The following is a 20,190-nucleotide window of genomic DNA, read 5'->3' on the forward strand; positions in this document are numbered from 1 at the left end:
AATGCTTTGCCTGCAGGGAGCTGTGACAGGTCCCTCTTTCATGCCTTCTGCAGGACATATGCAGATGCAAGCTGAGGCTGCCACCGTCTTGTCTGCAGGGGCACTGCTACATCACAGGCTCTTTCTCCGGCTGTCATCTGTTTCCATCAAACTTGTAGAAACACGGCTCCTCCGTGCTTCCTGTCCCCTGTCACGTCTGGCTGAAACCCACCCCAGCTCCAGAAGTGGTGGAGAGATTCAGGACGGGTACAGGCTGGGGAGTGTGTGCGCTGCCCATGACTGCATTGCCAAGCCCTTGCTGGTAGAAAAGGTGCAAGGCCTGGAGATGTCTTGGGAAGCTGTATCATAACGTTTTAGCACTTTATGTCCAGCATTTGTTGATGAGAATTGCTGCTTAGAGATATTTCATTGCCTGGCAATCACACAGAATCCAGCAGGGCTGGTGCAAGGGACCTCCAGCATCACACTCGTGGTGGGGCTGTCACCTGTTACAGATCAAGTTGTCCCATAGCACCATGTTCCCCTCACACCCCTCTAGGGATGTGGTGTCTCCTTGCTGTGGATGGCTGGAGTCCTGCCGGCCCCTCCTGATCCCAGGTTCTTCTGCTGCCTCCCCCTGCACCAGCACCAGCCAGCGGGGCTCTTGAACGGGTAATCCCAGGCCGTTGCAAACACACGTCTGGTGGCACCTGCACAGACACAGCATGAGGACCCCCAGGTTGGAGGGGGGAGATCTGAGCTTCGGGCACGGGAGTAGGACTCTGAAAGGACAAGGGAAACTGAGGCAGGGAACAGCACCGAGGAGACTAACACTCCATTTCAGGCTGGGGGACTTTTATCCCAGCAAAGCCTGAGAGAGGCTGCACTGGGAGCCACAAGTCATGTCTGTGCCTAATCCCTTAAGTATCAAAGTGTTGATAAAGAAATGAACTGAAATTCAAGTGTCTGGAAAAGTGAGGGTGCAGGGAGGAAGGTCAGGTATTGGTAGGAGCAAGGGATGGGTGATTTTTGCATGGTGAGAATAGAAATGTGTCCATGGCCAGAGAAGGGGCTATAGACAAGCAAGTGCCATCCTGTTTGCATCTCTCTGAGCACAGAAGCCAAAGATTTTGCTAGAGCTTATTTTATTGCCTTTGCAAAGCTTATAGTCAGTAAGCCATGGCCTCTGGTTATGAAGAGCCCTTTTCCCCAGCAGGCATGGCTTGCACTGGCCTCTTATTTTAGCTCCCATCCCACTCAGACCCACCTTAGCTTCCCTGTGCTCCTCAGCTCATCCCAGTTCCTCCTCCTGCCACAGCTCTTCCCAAGTCTCTCAGCCACATACTAGTTCACTCAAATCTGTTCTACCCCCCTCCCTTTCCCACCACCCACCCCTCCATTCTGTCTTAAAAAGCCCCATCACTCGCACAAGATGCTCCTGTATGATGCTATCGCCTCTCAGCAGGGCTCAGTGATGGGGAAGCGTTGATGGAGCCAGTGGGATTCATCTGTCCTCTGGAGCATCTGGAGTCAAGGAGGCTGCTGCTCTGCTCCCGAGACCCTGCAGAGCCCAGAGGTTTTCAGCTCCCCAAGTTCACTCCTTGCTGCACCCCAGCAGAGAGTCACATCAAAGAGCACAGCCTTTTGTTTGGGCCCTGTTTGAAGTTTGCTGCTAATTTTTGGTATGCATGCAGCAGTGTTTGGCTCACACTCGTCCCTGGAATAAATGCTCATTGCATTGCTCTTAAATGATTGGAGACCTCCAATTTTAATCTTTTATTCATAATCTTCTTCCAGCTCAGACACAGAAAAAAACATGTAAATTCAAAACCTGCGAGAATTGAAAATTTCGTAAGTGCTGCTGACCCTTCACTGGCAGCTCTGAATGTGAGAGAAATAAAGAAATTGTAATAAGGAACCTCATCTTTTGATAACAGGTTTAGAGGAGCCTAGCATGAGATGGGGTTTCACCCCTCCCTGCTGCGTATCCATGTGGGATGGGGTCGGGGGGTGTAAGCCTGCTGCTCCTGCCTCTCCGGGGCTTCCCGTGTCTCCATCTCCTCCGCACTGGGATGGCAGCTCTCCCGGTGCCTGGAGCATGCCCTGCCCGTGTTGCAGCACACATTGGTTCCCAAGCTCATGCCCTATCAGTGCACCAATGCAGGTCCGTCCAAACTGCCTTTGTTGCTCCACACTCCCTCAGCTCCTGTCCAGGCACAAAGACCACCCACCACTCAGCACCTCTGCACTGCACACCCTCGCCTCTCCTCCTCGATACAGTCCGTCAGTTCGCACCCCGCTCTGTGTTTGGGAAGGACACATTATCCACCAAATGCCACTTCTCCCACGCTCTCCATCCCACTGCCCGCTCCCTACAAGGGCCACTCTTCAGGACAGCTTTATCAGGGGAAGATGGGAAGGCGGGGAGGAAATGAGACATAGGCTGCGGGGAGGAAATGAGACATAGGATGAGTAAGAAGAAATCTATATGAGTTAAAGACTCTGAGGTCAGGAAGACATCACTGAGTGCCTGGGAACAATTTCACCTTCTTTCACCATCAGCAAAATGAAAATCTCTAATGTGCTGGGGCTGAGTGTAGATCAACAGGTTTCAACGTCTTCACCCGTTTCACAAGTTTCCTGTGTGGTGTGCAATGCCTTAGCCTTTTTTAACTCAATAAGAAGAATCTTGCTTTTTTTCACTTCCAAGAATAAGCAGCATGGTGTGTAGGGGAAGTGTCGCCAGCTTTGCATGCAGAAATCTTTCTGGCACTTGCAGGTGGTCTGCAATTCCCTTCCAGAAGGACCAGCATAAGCAGGAGATGCAGCAACTGTGCGCTGGGATTTCCCAAGGCACAGCTGCCAGGAGTTTTCATCCAGAAAAGGCTCTGTTGTTTTTCTGGATATTGTGGGTATCTGACAGCCTGCTCAGAAGAGCAGATGTAATTGTGCCTCGGTTGCTGGATGAAGGACCCATAAACTGCTGAAAGTACAGAATCTAAGCAACCTGCTCACGTGCTGCACAGCAAAACCGCTACCCCCCCCCCCCCCCCCCCAACTACGTGGGGGGTGGTGGGGTGGGTCACAGATCTCTGAGGGCCTGGGCTGTGTGTGTCTGGGGATCCCCTGGCACTCCCCTCTGGGTGAGATGCTTTAGGTTGCATTCCATGGGCTGGTGGGACTCCCCTGGGCACAGGGGTGGGATACACGTCATGTCACTGGAGGTTAATCAGGCTGATCAGTCCAGGTTCCCTTTTACACCCGATTGAGAGAGGAAGGCGCTTTCACAAGGCGAGTAATGAAGGGCCATTCCTTTCCTCGTTTTCCCACTCAGCACAGCAGGTGACTGCTCAGAGGGAGACCTCCTAATCTGAGACCTGCGCTTCTTCTCCGAAGCCCATCCCATGCTTCCAGCCCCTGCAGCAGAAGCCAGGCTCACTTCTGCTTTATCAGAAACTGTGGATGAGTGGTCCTGACTCATCCCCGCCAGAGCCCAGCTCACTCCAGCTGGGGAGACCCTGGCCTGATGGCACAGCAGGCGCTCTGTCAGCCTCCCTTCATCCTGGGATAAACCCTGCTGCTATCTCACTCCTTGACGGTGCTTTCCAAGGCGTGACCTATTGAAGACTTCAAAACCCTTGCAGAACCTAACCCGTAACCCTTCCAAGGGTTAAAACAGCAGCTGTGGGTGATACTTCTATCTTACATCAGATTATCCTGAGTAATTTGCTTGGACATGATGCTAAATGACTGTGCTAAAAGCAGAGAGAGAAGGTGGTTTGGGAATACAGCCTGCCTTGGCAGACTAAGCTGGTATGTGATCAGACAGGAATCATATCAGTAAATACGAAGCAGAGTTCACCATCTGTTAACACCATCCACGGAGCGCATCTGACCCCTGCAAACCTGCCTAAAGTTGGCACAAACTGAGTGTGGGTGCGGAGCTGAGGCGGGTGGCTCCATGCAGGGCTCTGCAGGTGCTCTGCAAGTCCAGACTGCCACCTCCAGGCACACAAAGCTTGCAGAGCCTCTTTTGCTAATGACACAGCCGAATTTGGCCTAGACAGCTGTAAATGAAATGCTTCGGAGATGACTTATTTGTAGCTTGGGGTAATATTGGGTGTGACTAGAAAAGAAAAGCTGTTCTACTAGGGAAAGACCAGCTTGCAACCATGTAAGCTGGAATTAAAGTCTCTTGGGGGACATTTAAGGAAGTGTGAAAAGCCCGAGGGCTATTTTGATAGATGGAAGGGGGTTACTTGCTGTCATACGTAAGCCAGAGATTCCATCACCTCTCCTTGGATGGAGGACTTTGCCTCTTGACCAGCTCCTTCCCCCGGACAAGTTCCCTAAGTCTTCTCCACAAGGGATTTGCTGCCGAGCCAGTTCCTCTCTGAGCCATCAGGATCCCCAGGTGTCAGCCCTGTCCCCAGGGCCGGACCAGACACCTACCGCCTGCGGTGGAGTTCAGTGTTGGGAACTCGGAGCAGCGCACAAGGTCTGGAGACATGGCTCTTTGTCCTGGAGAGGAACCCGCAACGACTGGCCTTTGCCAGGGCTGCCGTTTCATGGTCATTCATCTTTTCCAGAGGGGGAAGAAATGATGTGTTAAAAATGACACGACCATGCCTTGTCTTGCTGGGGGTTGTGAGAGCGGGGTGATACCCTGGGCTGAAGCTTCACAGTCTTTCACAAAGTGATGCTGTAGTAGCGGTGGAACACGGGTCCTCGCCCACACGGAGCAATGCACACCAGCCTAGCTGACAGCATCTGTCCCTGGCCATACCTGGGGAAGGAGCCAGGCACCAGCAGCATCCACCCTTCCATAGATCGAGTGTTCGCTTTGGGACTGAGGCATGTAAGAAAACTTTGTACATTTTGCACAGTGCGGATGCCGGCTTTATTCATAACTGAAATAAATTAACAAAATGTGAGTTCTCGGTGAACACTGACACATCCCAGCATTCCCAGGCTGTCCCACTATGCCTGGTGCCAGCAACGGACTGTGACCGAGATGTGACATGGTTGCTGTCCCTGTCCACCTGAGAGGCAAGCGTCTGAGCAGAACCTGCGTGCACTGGACGTGCACGCAACGGAGCGGAGTGAGGTGACCTTTAGAGGTCCCTTCCAACCATATTTTGTGAAATCTCTGGCAGATAAAGGCTCCAGCAAACTAGAAAGCTGGACCACGATCCTAAGGATGTGTTTGGGTGGGTGATGGGCAAAGGAGAAGGGTCTATGACAGGACACCTCAGGAGCAACAGGAGAAGCCACAGGCATCCTGCGGCCATGGTACTGGTGGCAGTGACAGGAAAGGTAAATACCAGGCTAGGAAATGTAAGGGGGAATGTGGAGATCAAGGCTTGTGAGCTCAGTCCTCAGTGCTGGGGAGACTGCCCAGCAGCAGCTTGCCCAGTCTGGGGGCCTGTGCTGTGGGCAATGGGTCACTGGGGAGAACGGCAAAAGGGGGGACTGGGAGGAAGGATGCTCTGGCAGGATAACTGGATAGCACGTAGGCAGCTGGCACAAGGAGGACTGGGGGGACTGGGAGCACAGGGCTGCACAGCACCCTGGATGGGCCAGGCTGGCCTTTCTCCACAGCGGGGACGTGGAGTGTGGCTGCATTGCCTGGGGACGGCCACCTCCATCCCTGATGCCGCTGCAAAGGCTGGGGACAGGTGAGGAGGCAGTGAGACGGATAGAGCCAACCCCACCCTGTGCTGTGATGCCCTTTTAGTTTCCTATGGCAAGAAAAATACGCTTCTTCCCTGCAAGTGCTAGTGTTGTCTTTGTCCCTGCGATTCAGAGGCTGGTTATTCCTTCACTGGAAGGCAGCTGGAGCCACAGCTCAATGCCCACAAGAAGGGTTTTGCAAACTCACCTACAAGATACTTCAGCTCAGACTTCAGGGCATGAGGACTGAGGTTTCACTTGGGTATTTTTCTTTTTTAAAAAAAGATTCCTGAGTTTCCAGGAGAGGGTAAGATTGGGTCTGGGAAAACCTGCAGGAGACCCCCAAGGTTCAGAGGAGCCTCTGCAAGCAAAATACCTTGTGCTTGCATGATCTCCTGCTTGAGGTGCTCCTACACAGCCATGACTTGGTGGTTTTGGAGAGGCTTCTCCCAGCCTGCAGCACAGCAACCTCCCCCTCCCAGGGACCCTGCAAGCCCTTCCCTGCACCTGTGGACCCATCGCACACACTCCTGCTCCCCATGTGGATCATCCTTCACATGTGGGAGGCTTTCTGGAGTGGAGGAAAGTGGTGGCTAGCTGGGCACCCCACTGCTAGCCCCCCTGTGCCTCTGAAGCAGCCGTGGAGGCCCCCATGCCCTCTGCATGTGGCAAAGCAGCTCTGCGCAGCACAGCGACAGTAACAGGCAAGGAGATGGCCCATGGGAAGAAGGAGTTTTATTGTCCAGGAGGAGGTGCACACTCTGAACATAAAAGGCAAACTCTGCCCCACCATCCCTGCAGCTGAGAGCAGCCCAAGGACCCCCCAGCTGCAGGATCTGACTCATGAACCACGTGGCAAGTGGCCATCGGGCAGCTCCCGACCACGGACCCTGCAGCCTGTGTTACCAGGGTTGCCCAGCAAACCCCAAGGACTTTGTGGACACTAGCCTGACCTCTGCTCTCCCCACGTCCATGATGGACTCACCCTCCGGAGAGTCCCAAATGCTGGAAGAGAGGCCATGGCCAGCACCCACCATCCTGTGCTGAAGGGCTTGGGCTGAGCTCCATCACGATGCTGGCTGCAGGGGGGGTGTAACGGGTCTGTGTGCAGGACGCAGGGTGCAATACAAATTAAACAACACATTGCATCTGTCCCCCGTTACAAAAAGCTTCCATAGGAAGAAGTAAAGTGCCCGCCACAGTCAAAGAATCCATCAGGACATAAGCACCCTGAAAGGAAAGCTAAGCCAGCCCCGGAAAGGCCAGTTTAGCCTGGATTATTGCAGCTGAGAAATGGCTTTAACCCTCCCCCCACCCCACCCCTCGTGCCCAAACAACACTGGGAGGAACAGACCTCAGGCCAGATCCTACCAGTACCTGCATTTGAGTGATGCTGGATTTACTGTGCCAGTGCTAAGTACAGGATGCTGTGGGCCAGGCTGGTCCCTGGCAGTCAGCGTGGCTCACCTCCGGCACTTCTTCTCCAGCAGCGTCCCCCCTCAGCCACGCTCCCAGCAGATTTTTTTTTTTTGCAGTGAGTTCAGCCCCACAGCTGAGGCTTCTGTGCTTTGAGACCTTTTTTGTGTACTTAATATCATATTTCAGTCAAACAGTTCCCAAACCCATAGAAAACTGTATTTACACCCAAAAGAAACCTTCCCAGCCCACAGCCTGCCCCCCCCCCCCCCCCCCCCTCCCGGCACATCTGCATCTCTGCAGCCAGCTCAGCCTCTCAGACCAGCTCCACAAGGCTTTGGAGGCCACTGCTCTGCACCAGGCTACCAAAAAAAGATGCTCCTATGGAGGAGAGGAGAGCTTTGGAGGAAAGGCCAACCTCCCAGTCACGAGGCTCACCAGCTGGGTAGTGCTGAAGATCCTCTTTACCTAGAGCCCCCGTCCCCAGACATAGAGCTGTGTGACTGCAGCTGGAAATGCTGCTCAGGACCCCTCTACAGATGACATGGCAGCCCTGGGCATAGGCAGATAGCGTGGTAATGGGACAGCTCTTGGGTTTCTCTAGGGCAATATAAGAACACAGAGTTGGGCAGAAGTCTCTCTGTCCCTCCATCACGTGAGATGGAAGCAGACTCTCCCACTCCCCTCTGCTCTGGTACAGCTTTGGGAGATGCCAGGATGGTTGCTCTGCTGGGGGAGAAACCCGAGCTTGTGGCCATGCCTGAGCTGCCCTGGGATGCGGTGGTGGATCCAAGAGGAGCGGTGCTGGTGGCTTCAGGAGGTGGATAGCCTCCTGCAGCACCCTGGGGCTTCTGGAGGCTCCAGATAGCAGACACTGGCCAACTCTCCTCCATGCTGGGGAAGTCTCCTCTGCATGCAGAGCCAGCTGTTCCTGGCACTGCCACCTTGTACTCTGTCCCCTGCCTTCCTGGGCTTGGTAGAGGTGGACCATGAAGTCACTTGCAGGCTGGTGCAGTTCAGGAGGTCCAGGCTGGAGTACACTGGAACTGGGAGGCACTGGGAGCAGGGCTGTCTCTGCTGTGTGGCAGCCTGTGGAGCCCTCCTCAGTTCAGAGATCCAACAAACTGCCCAGCTGTCAGATCCAAAGGAGCTGTGTGCCATGGCAAACCCACTCCCACTGCTCCTGGTATTGCTGTTGCATCTGATACCCCTCCAGCTGCAGGTGCAGCTGGGGCCATCCTGCTGGCTGAAGGGGTTACCACCTGTCCTGCATAGTTGTGTGGGGACCCCCAGTCCCACAGGGACATGGTAGAGGATGGAGAGAGGCATGACCTGTCCCTAGACCACTTGGAAAGCTGCTCCCCCCTTCAGATGGGGGAAGGAGGCAGCAGGACCATCGAGGTATCTCGAAAGCTGTGTTTCCACTGTTACTGAAATCAAAGAGATGCTGGCAGGGCTCCAGGTCCTGGTCTGGTGCCCCTTTTCCTGCTCACCACCCTGCTGCCCCTTTGCCAGGGTAAGTGTTAAGGAATGCCCGATGCGGGTCCTCGAAGCTGATGATCAGAGATGCCTCCTGGGGCCATTTGTGTTCAGCAGCTGAGATCTCATGGCCTGGATGCTGCTCAAGATCTTCTTCTGGTGGCCCATCATAGTGATGCCCAGACTCCGAACGTCCCTGGAGAACAAAGACACTGTCAGACACCCCACAGACCGTACCTGTGCCGGGTCCCGGAGGGACACTGCTGCTCCCGGTGTGTGCGCACCCCATGGACCAGCCCAGGACCTCATGCCTGGCTCCTCTCCGCTTGCCCATCAGCACAAGGCTGCTGCTGCTGAGGTCCAGGAGCATCCTGCCAGGGACAGAGAGGCTGCCATTCCCTTGGGCACATCCTCCTGACACAGCTGCTGTGATAGCCCTGGGGGGAGCAGGGGGAGGATCACTGACAGGCTAGTAGGTGACAAGATCGATTCTCTGAAATTGGATTCAGTTTTAGCGAGATGTCCTCAGATAACCCAGTCAGAAAGACGGATGGATGATGAGCCTTCCCCACTCAAAAGCTTCCCTGATGTGCATGAGAAACAAGGATCAAGATCAGCTCAATCCCACAGCAACGGCCCCAAGTACAGCACCCGATCAATGCACATGACAGCCTACATCTCTCCATCTTCTCTTTCACAGGCTCCTTCTCTACCTGCTGCACCTCAGCCAAGGCACACACCGTCACTGGAACTGTCCGGCAGCTCCATGCCTTTTCACAGGGAACAAGTCTCCTCATAGGTAGAAAAGGTTGGTGCCAGCCCTGGCACTGATGCTAACACCAAGGGATGGGGAATGTAAGCCCAGAGTAAGAGCAGGTACAGTTGCCATCTTTTCTGGTACCACTTGAAGCATCAGCCACTTTGGTGATGCCCTAGACAGGTGGCAGAGCAGGAGGGGTCATGGGACATGTCTTCCCCAGCTCTCCTTACTTAACCCAGCCTTAGTCACTTGGCTGTGACCTTCTACTCACACCACAGCCCTGGACGGAGCCTCCCTGCCCAGCTGCACTGAGCAGGGAGCCAGTCCAGCACACTGGGTTTGAAGAAACTCTGAGGTGCCCCCAGCTCTGGTAGTTTCCCAGTGATCCCAGAGAAGCTGCCCCGTATGGCGCAGCCACGCTCTGGTCCAGGCATGCCTTTTTCAGGGGACACAAAGGTGAGAAGTGCAAGGAGATGGCAACCTCATATCTGACCTTGCTTTGATCTGGAGGTTGGATTACACAGCCTCCTGAAGCATCTTGCAACCTGAATTACCTAGGAACCTATGATGACATTGGAGAGCCACCACAGAGCACCAAAGGTGACTTGGTACTCACACCCTCTCAGTACAACTCCACTTTCTCCCAGAGGTCAGCACAGCCTTGGACATCATCCCAGGTCTCAACATCATTTGTTAAGGGCTGTGTCTCTGGCTTCAGGGACCAACTAGATCGAGCAAGCCAAGGCAGGACGGTCACTCTTTGGGGCTAGTGGGGCGGTGCAGGGCAACCCAACCGATGCTGTGTGTTCTCTGGTACTCACTCGATGTCCATGCGCATCACCATGCCCAGGGAGGAGTACCCTGCCATGGCAAAGTTTTCCCGGTAGTGCCCCAGCCGGATGGAGTCCAGCCAGTCCTCCACCGTCAGACAGCTGGCCAGGTCAAGGAGACCCCTCTCAAGGCGTGTTTGGGTAAACCTGGGAGCAGGACAGAAGGGGTTAGACCAGGAGGTATCAGTCCTAGGTGGCCAGGTTGGGAAGCCCACCTCCAAGAGCCTGTGGGCCTGCAGCTGAGGGCAGGACAGAGCCCTGGCAGGCTGGTGAAGGCAGGCACATCACTGCATGGGCACTGCTGCACGTATTGACCAGACCCTGGCGTGGGGATGCCACAGTGGGAGCAAGGCAGGAAAGTGCAGAATGAGTCCCAATGCCCCCGATGACCTGCACCCATGGGCCCTACGCATGTCCATGGTCGCAGGGGAAGCCACTGCTGCTAGAGCTGGATAAGAATATCCACGTTTGCTGCAGCCCACGCGCTGTGCCCAGCACCAGCTGTCAACCCCTGCTCATTGTGGCAGCTCAGGCAGCCCTTACCGGTTCACAGTGGCTGTGCACTTCAAGTTGTCTGGGTTGCGGATCAGCTTGTCCAGGATGCCGACAATCTGGGAGAAGCGTGGCCTCTCACTGCGGTCCTTCTGCCAGCAATCCAGCATGAGCTGGTGCAGTGTCGTGGGGCAGCCCATGGGGGCAGGCAGGCGGTAGCCTTCCTCCACCGAATTAATGACCTGGAAGGAAGCCACACACCGAAGTGGAGCTGCACCCTCACCCGGCTCCCAGCACCCCAGACGGTGGCACACAGGGCAGATTCCTGGTGCATGAGCTGCTGGGGCCATCAGATGGGGAAGCACGGGGGGTCGTACACAAGATTCATGCTAAATGACATGTGAACTGCCAGCGAGCTTTGAGCAGTCTCTGTGCAGAGCCAGAAGCAGACTGGATACCACGCACATACAAGAAATCACTGCTATGGCAGCAGATTTATTAGTGAGTGGTCCAACAGGTCTAAAATACTGAGCTTTCCTCCAACAGACAAGCCACGAGAGCTGCACTCGCCTTCGGTTGTTCTACAGCCAGGGCTTGTCACCAGCAAGGCTGGAGGGAGCCCTGCTCGAAGGGACCATGCAGAGGAGGAGGTGTAAGCCACTGCGTCCCTGCCCTGCTGTCACAAAAGCCACTTTCTAAAATCATAAAAACACTAGGGAGAGAAGGGACTCTCTGGACTCCCAGAGCAGGGAGAAGGCAGACAGACTTATAGTCCCTGTAGGCAGGAAAAAAAAAAAAGAGAAAAAAAAAGAAAAAAAAAAAAAAAAAAAGAGGGAGCCCTGTGGTTCTGCAGAGTCAAAATACTAATTTTATTGCCTCCTTTTGGAAATTTTGCTCCCACTTGTAGCCAGGAATATAACCTACATTTTCCTACAGCTTTTATGCTACTCTTGAGGTAAGAGTGACTCCACATAACTCTGACAAGCCCAAAGCCTGCTGCTGGGTGGTGAAGCCTGGAGGTCTCAGCAGCCTCCCCTGGGCAGTGGGAGGGATGGACCGGCAGCACTGGGTGCAGAAGGGACTGGCAGGCTAATGCAGCCAGCCTGCCGTGATCCCAGGGCAGCCCTGACCCCTTCCAGGGAAGGAGAAAGGTGACACACCAAGTGCTGAAGCTCTCCAGCCAGCAGAAAGGCTTGTACCGAGCAGCAGGCAGGGATGGGGAGATCCACAGTGCCTACAGCCAGGAGGAGCCGCAGCGCTGCAAGGGGAAAGGCTGCGCAGCGAGGTGATGGGCACTGATGTCCCCACGGAGGGGACAAGCACACCGTGCACAGCGCTGCGGGGATGTGAGGAGAGGCAAGGGCTGCTCTCGGGGTCCCTTTTTCCCACCCACCCCCCCGCTAGGCTGGCCTGGGGGAGGGCAGGAGGAGAGGCAGGCTTGCCACCATGCTGCCCCTCATCCACTCACGTCGCGGTTGGTCATGTTCCAGTATGGGCGCTCGCCGTAAGCCAGCACCTCCCACATGACGATGCCGTAGCTCCACACATCACTGGCCGAGGAGAACTTGCGGTACGCGATGGCCTCCGGAGCCGTCCAACGAATGGGGATCTTCCCCCCCTAAAAAAAAAAAAAAGTGAGCGACAGTGGAGGCTCAGAGCATGCAGGGCTCGGGCACCCCTACCTCTCTGCAGCTGGGACAGCATGTTGGACAAGTGATACACTGGGATGGCATCTTCTGGAAAGGACTGAGGAGGCAGTTTGCACAAGATATGCCTAGAGGTGTACCTGAAGGATGACTTCAAGGTGATTCCAGTAAAGCAAGGAGAAAGCTGTGCTGTTTTGCAAGGTCATCTTCATGCACGCCTCTGGCCCTCGGTGTCGAAGAGAGAGGAATTCAAAGTGATGAAGTGGGACCGAGGGCTACTAGAGTGCAACAGCACAGAGCACAAGCAGAGAGCCTGACTTGAGCAGACAAGGAGAGTGATGGCATGTGCTCCCTGTCCATTACCACTCTGGCAGGCAAGCACTGAACAGGAGGACTTGTTGAATTAAAGGACCATGCTGACAAAAACCAGAAATATATAGGCTATGGATACGTTTAAGCTGGAAATGTAGTTGCCAGCCCTCTGAAGAGGGAAGTTGTGGTGTAGGGTGTGTTTCCCAGACCAGCTAGGGTAAGCACGATGTGCCTGGGAAGAGCTTTCAGGTATTCCTGTCTAGGGAAAGTTGCCTCCCCCCGAGTCCTGCCTGCTCTGGCACACTCCTTGATGGGGACTGAAGATGAATGATGTGTCCTGTGGGGAAGTAATACCCTGAGCAGGTCGAGGACAGCAGAGGTGGAACACAGGATACCATCTTATCACAAGTTTCTGAACAAGAAAGTACCCTCATTTTCAGGATACCCTGAGACCTCACCAGAGATCTCATGCTCTTGATCCTGTCGCTGCACCCTTGAGCTTCAGCTCTGTCCACACTGCACCTAGTCTTCCTCCAAGCAACCAGCTCTGGTGGGTTTCACTGTGCCAAGATGTCTCAAAGACTCTGTTTGTGACATTCCTGGTGGCTGCTCCATCCTCTAGTGACCTTCCTGCTTGCCCTCATAGGGGGGACATGAGACAGCATCCCTGGAAACTGGGCAGGATTGAAAAGGGTCAGCAGGTAGGTTAATACATGAGCTCTGGTCACTCAGGTCACCTTCCTGACCCAGTGTGGCCACCGACATACTGTCCCTGGAAACTTGTGCACAAAGAGTGGGAAAAAACTCAGATTAGGGAAAGCTCAGAGGCTGGCTCGGTGGGACGAAGGGCAGACTATGTGTGTGTCTGTAGGCCACAGACAGGGAGATGGGCTGCTTCGACATCAGCAAGCCCTAGCTGACCTTGGGCCCCTTCTTACCATTCCTCTGGGAGTCCCAAAGCCAAGATGTGGAAGATGCTGTACTTGAACCAAGCAGCAGGAACCTTCCCCAAAATTAAAGGATCTGGAATATCAAGTGATTTCTTGAGATACCAAAGGGAGCAGCTGAATGCAAAGACACACAGGACTCTTTTTGGCTCACTTTCCACTTTGCTGAAGTCAAGCCAAGAGCTGAAGGCCATGTTCTTCAGGATGGGCCACTGTGCACTCATCCCTCAGAGCTGCAACCACTTTGGGCCATGCTCTGCATTGCCATCAGCTACTGCAAAGCAACCTGAAGCTCTTTCTGCTTCTCTAGCCTCGGTCCTTCTGAAAAATGATGCTCAGACTCCTCAGCTGCAGCTTCAAACTGGCCTGCATCAGGAATCATCTATCCACCACATTTTCCCAGCCAGAGGTGTGCCTGTGGAGCACACTAATGCCTTTCATGGCCAGAGAGGAGCAAAAAGAGAACATTCCCTCATTTTGCCTCTGAGGACCTCCAGTGGATGAGCACACCAAGCTCTAAGGCTGCCAGGTTATCCAGAAAAATCTTAAAATGGCTTCACAGATGAAAGTATTCTACATTAAACCAAAATTGCTTACGTTGCAAAGCCAATTGCTGCCCTTTCCACACCTCTGAATGAGGAAAAGTCATATGGAAAAACTAGTGTGTGGCCACACCACTGGGGAGCGTATTGTAACACCCACCTACTGCCCAACGGCCCTAGGACAACTGAAGACATGGATGGAGCTACACAGTCTAGGGAAGGGCTCCAACGGGGACGTGGGAGCATCCCTGTGCAGTGGGCCATGCGTGCCCACGGGAGCTGTTGGCTGGGGAGGTTTGATGAGCTCCCTGCTCTCCCGCCCTGCTTCTCTTATTTTTACTTCACACTTCAGCGTTGGGATGTCCTTGCATGAAGGACAATGCATGAAGGCTCAGAAGCTCTTTGTGTTCATGCTCTTGGTTCAGGTATCAACAGCAAGGTGACTAGCTCCATTCCTGCCCTGCCTAGCTTGACAGTGTCCGACTCTCCCACCACAGTCACTATCAGTAAGGGTCACCAAGACTGCAATGCTAGGAGCCACGCACCGTGGTGGTGTACGCGGCATCGGGGTCATCCTCCAGGATGCGTGAGAGGCCAAAATCAGACACTTTGCAGACCAGGTTGCTGTTCACCAGGATGTTGCGGGCAGCCAGGTCCCGGTGCACATAGCCCAGGTCAGACAGGTACCTCATACCCGCTCCGATGCCACGCAACATGCCCACCAGCTGGATGATGGTAAACTGCCCATCACGTTTCTAGAAAGAAAATAACCCAGAGTTCATTTGTGGTTTCCACCAGCATCCTAGAAATGCTGCCTTTGTTAAACTAACGCCCTGGTACCTCTCGTCTTTGGCTTAGTACCTCCTCTAACCACAGCCCCACTCTTCTGCCTCCCCAGCCCCCTTCCAGCCCTCCCAGTGCCTCGGACATGTCACTCAGGCAGGTGTCCCTGCCTTTGCAGTGCCACGCTGGGGAGCTGGCTGAGATGCCCTGGATGCTGGAGAGGTGACAGCCCTGAGCACACACTCCGGTACAGGGGTTGCAGTGGCCGTGAGGCTGAGAAGCAGGAACCAGCCTCTCCTCCAGCCACATAGCCCAGGGGGATGTGCAATGAATAAAAACACAAAAGAGCTCCTTACCCTGAGGAAGGTGTCTAGCGAGCCGTTCTCCATGTATTCAGTAACAATCATTACCAATTTGCCTGCAGAAGACAAGGGAGGTCAAGTTAGCAGAGAAGTCACCTTCCTCCGGGAAGCCCAGTGCCAGGCTTTTGCTTGGAGAGACATGAATCCAGGCCTGTGGATCTCCCGCAGCCCTGCAGAGCCGTCTCACCCCTGCACCACGCAGGACAGGGACAACAGTGGGGATGTGGCAATAAACCTGAAGCTTACCCCTCCCTCCAAGTGCTATTGATGTGGCTAGGTCAGCTTCATTATCCTGCTGAAATCTGCATGCCATTAGCATACCGCTTTGCATCAGAATGTGCCTTTTTGGAGGAAGACTTCAAGTAATGATTTAATACAGACAGCCTTTAAAATAAATGCTAATGGGTAGGACATCTCCTAAACTGATGAACCTGACCTGGGGCACAATGCGGAGCAAGGTGGGGAACTGCCACGTGGAAAGTTTGTCCTGTAAGAGAAGGCGAGGGGGTGGGATGGAGGTGACCCTGGCTAAATGGACATCTGATGACCCAGCAACCAGGGCAGCTGAAGGATGGAGCGCACCCAAAGTGAGCCCTGACCCCCGTCTCCCAGGGTGCCCACAGGGAGATGCTGCCCAGTTCTGCCCCACCGTAGCATCCCATCCCTGCCAGCCACATACTCCTGGTCACCACCCCCTCCAGGTGGATGACGTTGGGATGGTCGAACTGTGCCATGATGCTGGCTTCGCTCAGGAAGTCCCGTCTCTGCTTCTCCGTGTAGCCTGCTTTCAGTGCCTTGATGGCTACGGGAATCTCCCTCTTCCCCGGCAGCTTCAGGCGGCCGTAGCACACCTCTCCCGACTCCCCTGCAAGGCAAGGGAAGATGAGGGCATGGGGAGCTCCTCAGCTTCTTGCGCTGACTCACCAGCACCAGGGATCACCCAGTCTGCTGGGATGCTCACAGCATGCTCCAGCCCCTCAGGATTCCTGGGCTCTCCGAGTACAGAAAGTACTCGTGCCACGTCTGGGAACTGGGCAGAAATAGCAGAAACCAGTTCTCTGCTGCCTTTTACTGAAGGCGGTGGGCCTAGAGTGGTGATTACAGTGGCCCTCGCTTTACCACTTTTAATGAACAAATTTGGGAGTCTCTTAAAGCAGCAGGGATGTCTCTCAGCCACGCTTCCTAATGCTGCTCAGGGGTAAGCCCTTGGGGTGCTGCTGGTGAAGTTCCTGCTCTGTCTCTGCCCTGTGCTTCCCTGCAAGTCCCTGCTCCTATGCAAAAATCCCTTTTGTTCTGAAAATTTACCATTTTTCCTTAGAATTCCATTTGCATCTTGTCACCCCAGCCACTTGCTCTGAGCTTTCCAAGCAGGGTGGCCACGTTGGAGCACCCATGCAGGACAGGCTGAGCCATCTGCTGTGTCAGCCTGAGCTGTCAGTGCCACGCTGGCTGACAGCAACCCTCTGCACCAGGCTGCCTCCAAAGAGTTTATTTCATGCACCAAAAAAAAACCCAATCCAAAAACCTAAAAAAATCCCAGTGTCTCCATGAGTTTGACCTCAGAAGGATAAGGAGCAGCTGAAGCCCTGGTGGAACGCTGTGCCAGTGCTGCACAGCCTGCTACGGTCCCAGTGAGCCACGAGGACGGCACAACCTCGGGCCATGAATTGCCCTGAGCAGATGCAAAGAGGCAGCCTGGCCCAGGGACTCACCAGACCCAATGACCTTCTCAATCTTGATCCGGGAGGCCTCGATTTCACGGGTGAACTCATGCACGGCTTGGCAGGGGTCCTCGTATGTGTGGGGATCCACATAGAACTTGGACTCGGGGAATTTCACTGCCGGGTTTCAAAAGGGAGAGAGGAGGTAAGCTCTTTCAAGCAGCCTTGCTGACAAGTAGGGGCACCCAGCAGCTGGGCAGAGGATGGGCAGGGGCAGGACTTCTTGGGTTGACATGCTGAGGAGCCACAGAGGCTGCAGCTCCAAGGAAATCTAAGGTGCTCTTTGGCATAGTAGTGTCCTCAGAGCAGGCCAGGACATGGCTACCCAGGTCTCCTCCATGTGATTGTCCCTCAGCATCACCCCCCTGCTCCCACCCCTCACCTGTGATGAATTTTCTACTCTTCAGGCCTGCTGGTGTCTGGGAGGAACCTGCCACAGTCTTATCTCACGCTGTACAACCCTTCAACCCCATTACCAGGCTGCCCCTGGGATCAGAGCTCCTGCTCAGCTCTCCTAGACGCATCCCCAGAAGCAGGCAGTGGTCAAGCCCCTCACCCCTGGAAACCACAGCAGTGCCAGGAGGTCCCTGTCCATCCACAGGGCTGAGATCCCTCACACCCCAGGAGCAGCAGCAGGGGGGTTCCTACCTTGCCCATTCTGATAATGCATCTTCTCCTCATCGGAGTCCTGGAAAGCTTTGCTGTACCCACAGTGCCTGCCATGGGGACACAAGGGTCAGAAGAGGTGTGCCCATCCCTCACTCTCACAAGCAACCCAAAAGCAGGGTGGAAGGCGGTGCATGCAGGGCTGTAGGCAGCCCAGGAGGAGCTGGAGCTAACACCTGGTCCTCCACCAGCTGCATCCCCGCATCTTGCTGGACAGACACTTTGGCCTGGAGCAAGATACTTTCCAGGTGCTCTCCAAGGCTTGACAGCTCTAAAAGCTGCAGCCCTTCGGTCTGCTCTGGGCAATGGCATGTGTGCTCCACATGCCTGGCTCAGCCATGCTGAGATGTAGCACACACAGTCCCTCTTGGCTCTTTTTGATGGAGAAGAGCTGTCTCCACTCCCCCTAGCCCATCCAGTCAGCCCTTGTGCTGGTACTGGTATTGCTATGGCTATCACTGTTGGTGTCACTACTGCTATTCAGCCTGGTGGCATTAAGGGAAGGTCTGGAGATTGGCTTTGCCTCAGGGAAAGTGAAGGCAGGGTGACCCCTAAACAAAGTCTCTTGGTTGCTTCTTAACCCCTGACCTACGGATACTCTGGGCAAACTGAGAGGAGAAAAGTTGCACCCAAGCTCTCCCATCCCTCCTGCCCCACTTGGTGACAAGCTGCCCTGACCTCCAGAAAACACTTACCTCTTCTTGCAGATCAGGACCACCAACAACGCAACAAGGCCAGTGATGAGTGTCAGGCAGATCCAGACGATTGTCATTGTGTCGTACCGGAGAGAGACTGGAAGAAGCAGGATAGGAACGAGGAGAGCTGGAGTAGGGAGCACTTTGCTGAGCTCAGGAACTTCCCTACCCTGGTGGGGTCATGGTCTTCAAAGATAAAGTGCCATCCCCCATCCAGCCTAGCTTTTGGGCTCTCCTAGTGTACAGGGACCGTTTACACACAGGGAAACCAAGCACAGATCTGGGAAAGCCATGGTGATACAGCAAACCAGTGCACAGAGGAGCCTGGAGCCTCAGGACCTCTTCTTCAGTCTTTTCTGCCCTAACTGCTATGTCCTTCCTCCCTCTTCTTTCTAATGTATTAGCACATCTCAGGAGGGCAAGGCCAAGCAAGCCCTGCAGGCTGAAACTGCAGGAGACATGCCTCCAGCCTCACTCCCTGTGTGGCAGAAGAACAACGGCCAGGGAGAAGGGCATCACCACCCCCATGCTCCCTACCCCACACTTCCCACATCCCACAGCTGCACACACTCACCTGGCTTCCCCGTTTCCACCTCCACAGTCTGACTGAACCTCCCGCAGCCAGCAGAAGTGCGAGCCCGAACCTGGAAAATGTAGCGGGTTGCAGGCTTGAGCCCAGAGATGGTGGCAGTGGTGCCCTTGGATTTCAGTGTCGAATAGCTCTGCATTTCCTTGTCCTGAGGAAAAAAACACCACCAAAAAAACCTTGCTGCATCAGCACAGCAACCACAGTCTTCCAAAATGGTCCTTTGTGCTGGCTGATAGCAGCAATTGTACCAGCAGGATTTAAACCATCATGCCCCCATCTAAATCTGCCACGCTGGGACCGCTCTGCGGCACTCAGCTCAGCGTTACCTTCTCATAGTACTTGATCTCATACTCCAGGATGATGCCATTGGGCTGGTCTGGCTCTTGCCACAGCAAGGTGACGCTGTTCTGGCCCGTGCTCTCCTGGTGGACCACCACCACCTGGGACGGGGCTGGGGATGCAGACAGCAGAGTGTTAGGTGCCTGCTGGCGGGGGTCCTGCATGGGTGGGAGCAGCAGGACACAGCAGCAGGGAAGGGAGGAGCTGGAGCCCCAGGCAGGACCCCTGGTTTAGACCATGTTTCTGTTTTAATTAAAGCCATGTGGAGATGAGTGCTGTAAAGGGGCTTGCAAACAGATTTTATTCGCTTCAGTTGCCTCAATCTCTTTCCCATGGAGCGAGCAGGCACTGAGGAGATTAAAGAGGAGGGCACTGTCCCAGCATAGGCAGGAGGGGACAGGCTTTGATCCAGAGCCAGAAAGGAGGCTGTAGAGACCCCAGAAAGACCCTGACCCCCCTGCACCACCTGGGTAAGGGGGAGAGAGGGTAATTGCCCAGAGGGGTGATCAGGGACTGAGCATCAGTCTAAAGGTGCCCTGGGGGTGGTCTCCTGCCCTGAGATACTTGTCATCTACCTGGGCCTGAGTTGGGAGCCTGTGAATCAGTCTTTACCTGCCATTCCTGAACTGGAGCTGTTGCAGCTGGGGGAGCCAGCTCAATGGCCTTTTTTCCTGCTGGAAAAATCCCTCCTGGAAGGACCCTAGGATGTGTGGTGGATGCTGCAATGGCCAGGCACAGCCACTGGGTCCTCATGGAGACCCATCTCCATAACCATGAACTCATGGAGAGGGTTCAGGCACCACCTGTGACCCTAACTGCTGGGTGAAAAAGGGTATGTGGCAGCTTTGGGGAAGACGGAGCTGCCATCTGCCGTGGCTGCAGCTCAGGGGTGTCATCGGAGTAGCACAGAGGCTGCAGCAGCAGCAGGGCACCCAGGACTGAAAGGTAGCACTTTCAGC

At 54.6% G+C, this 20,190-nt stretch overlaps 1 protein-coding gene across 1 annotated transcript in view; it reads right to left on the reverse strand.

Moving 5' to 3' along the window:
* Positions 1-7,356: 7,356 nt before the first annotated feature.
* The window catches only part of EPHA8 (EPH receptor A8), a 51,538-nt gene continuing 38,704 nt past the window's right edge, over positions 7,357-20,190 (reverse strand). Inside the window, exons 6-17 of the mRNA XM_056333481.1 lie at positions 19,219-19,343; positions 18,878-19,040; positions 18,304-18,400; positions 17,591-17,658; positions 16,934-17,059; positions 15,901-16,086; positions 15,216-15,277; positions 14,622-14,831; positions 12,098-12,247; positions 10,681-10,871; positions 10,129-10,284; positions 7,357-8,743 (exon numbers count right to left, since the gene is read on the reverse strand). Coding sequence (XP_056189456.1) covers positions 8,629-8,743; positions 10,129-10,284; positions 10,681-10,871; positions 12,098-12,247; positions 14,622-14,831; positions 15,216-15,277; positions 15,901-16,086; positions 16,934-17,059; positions 17,591-17,658; positions 18,304-18,400; positions 18,878-19,040; positions 19,219-19,343 — 1,649 coding nt within the window. The 3' untranslated portion in view covers positions 7,357-8,628. The remainder of the gene's footprint in view (positions 8,744-10,128; positions 10,285-10,680; positions 10,872-12,097; positions 12,248-14,621; positions 14,832-15,215; positions 15,278-15,900; positions 16,087-16,933; positions 17,060-17,590; positions 17,659-18,303; positions 18,401-18,877; positions 19,041-19,218; positions 19,344-20,190) is intronic.

Source organism: Falco biarmicus, chromosome 3 (genome assembly GCF_023638135.1).
Source record: "Falco biarmicus isolate bFalBia1 chromosome 3, bFalBia1.pri, whole genome shotgun sequence".
NCBI classification, from domain to species: Eukaryota; Metazoa; Chordata; class Aves; order Falconiformes; family Falconidae; genus Falco; species Falco biarmicus.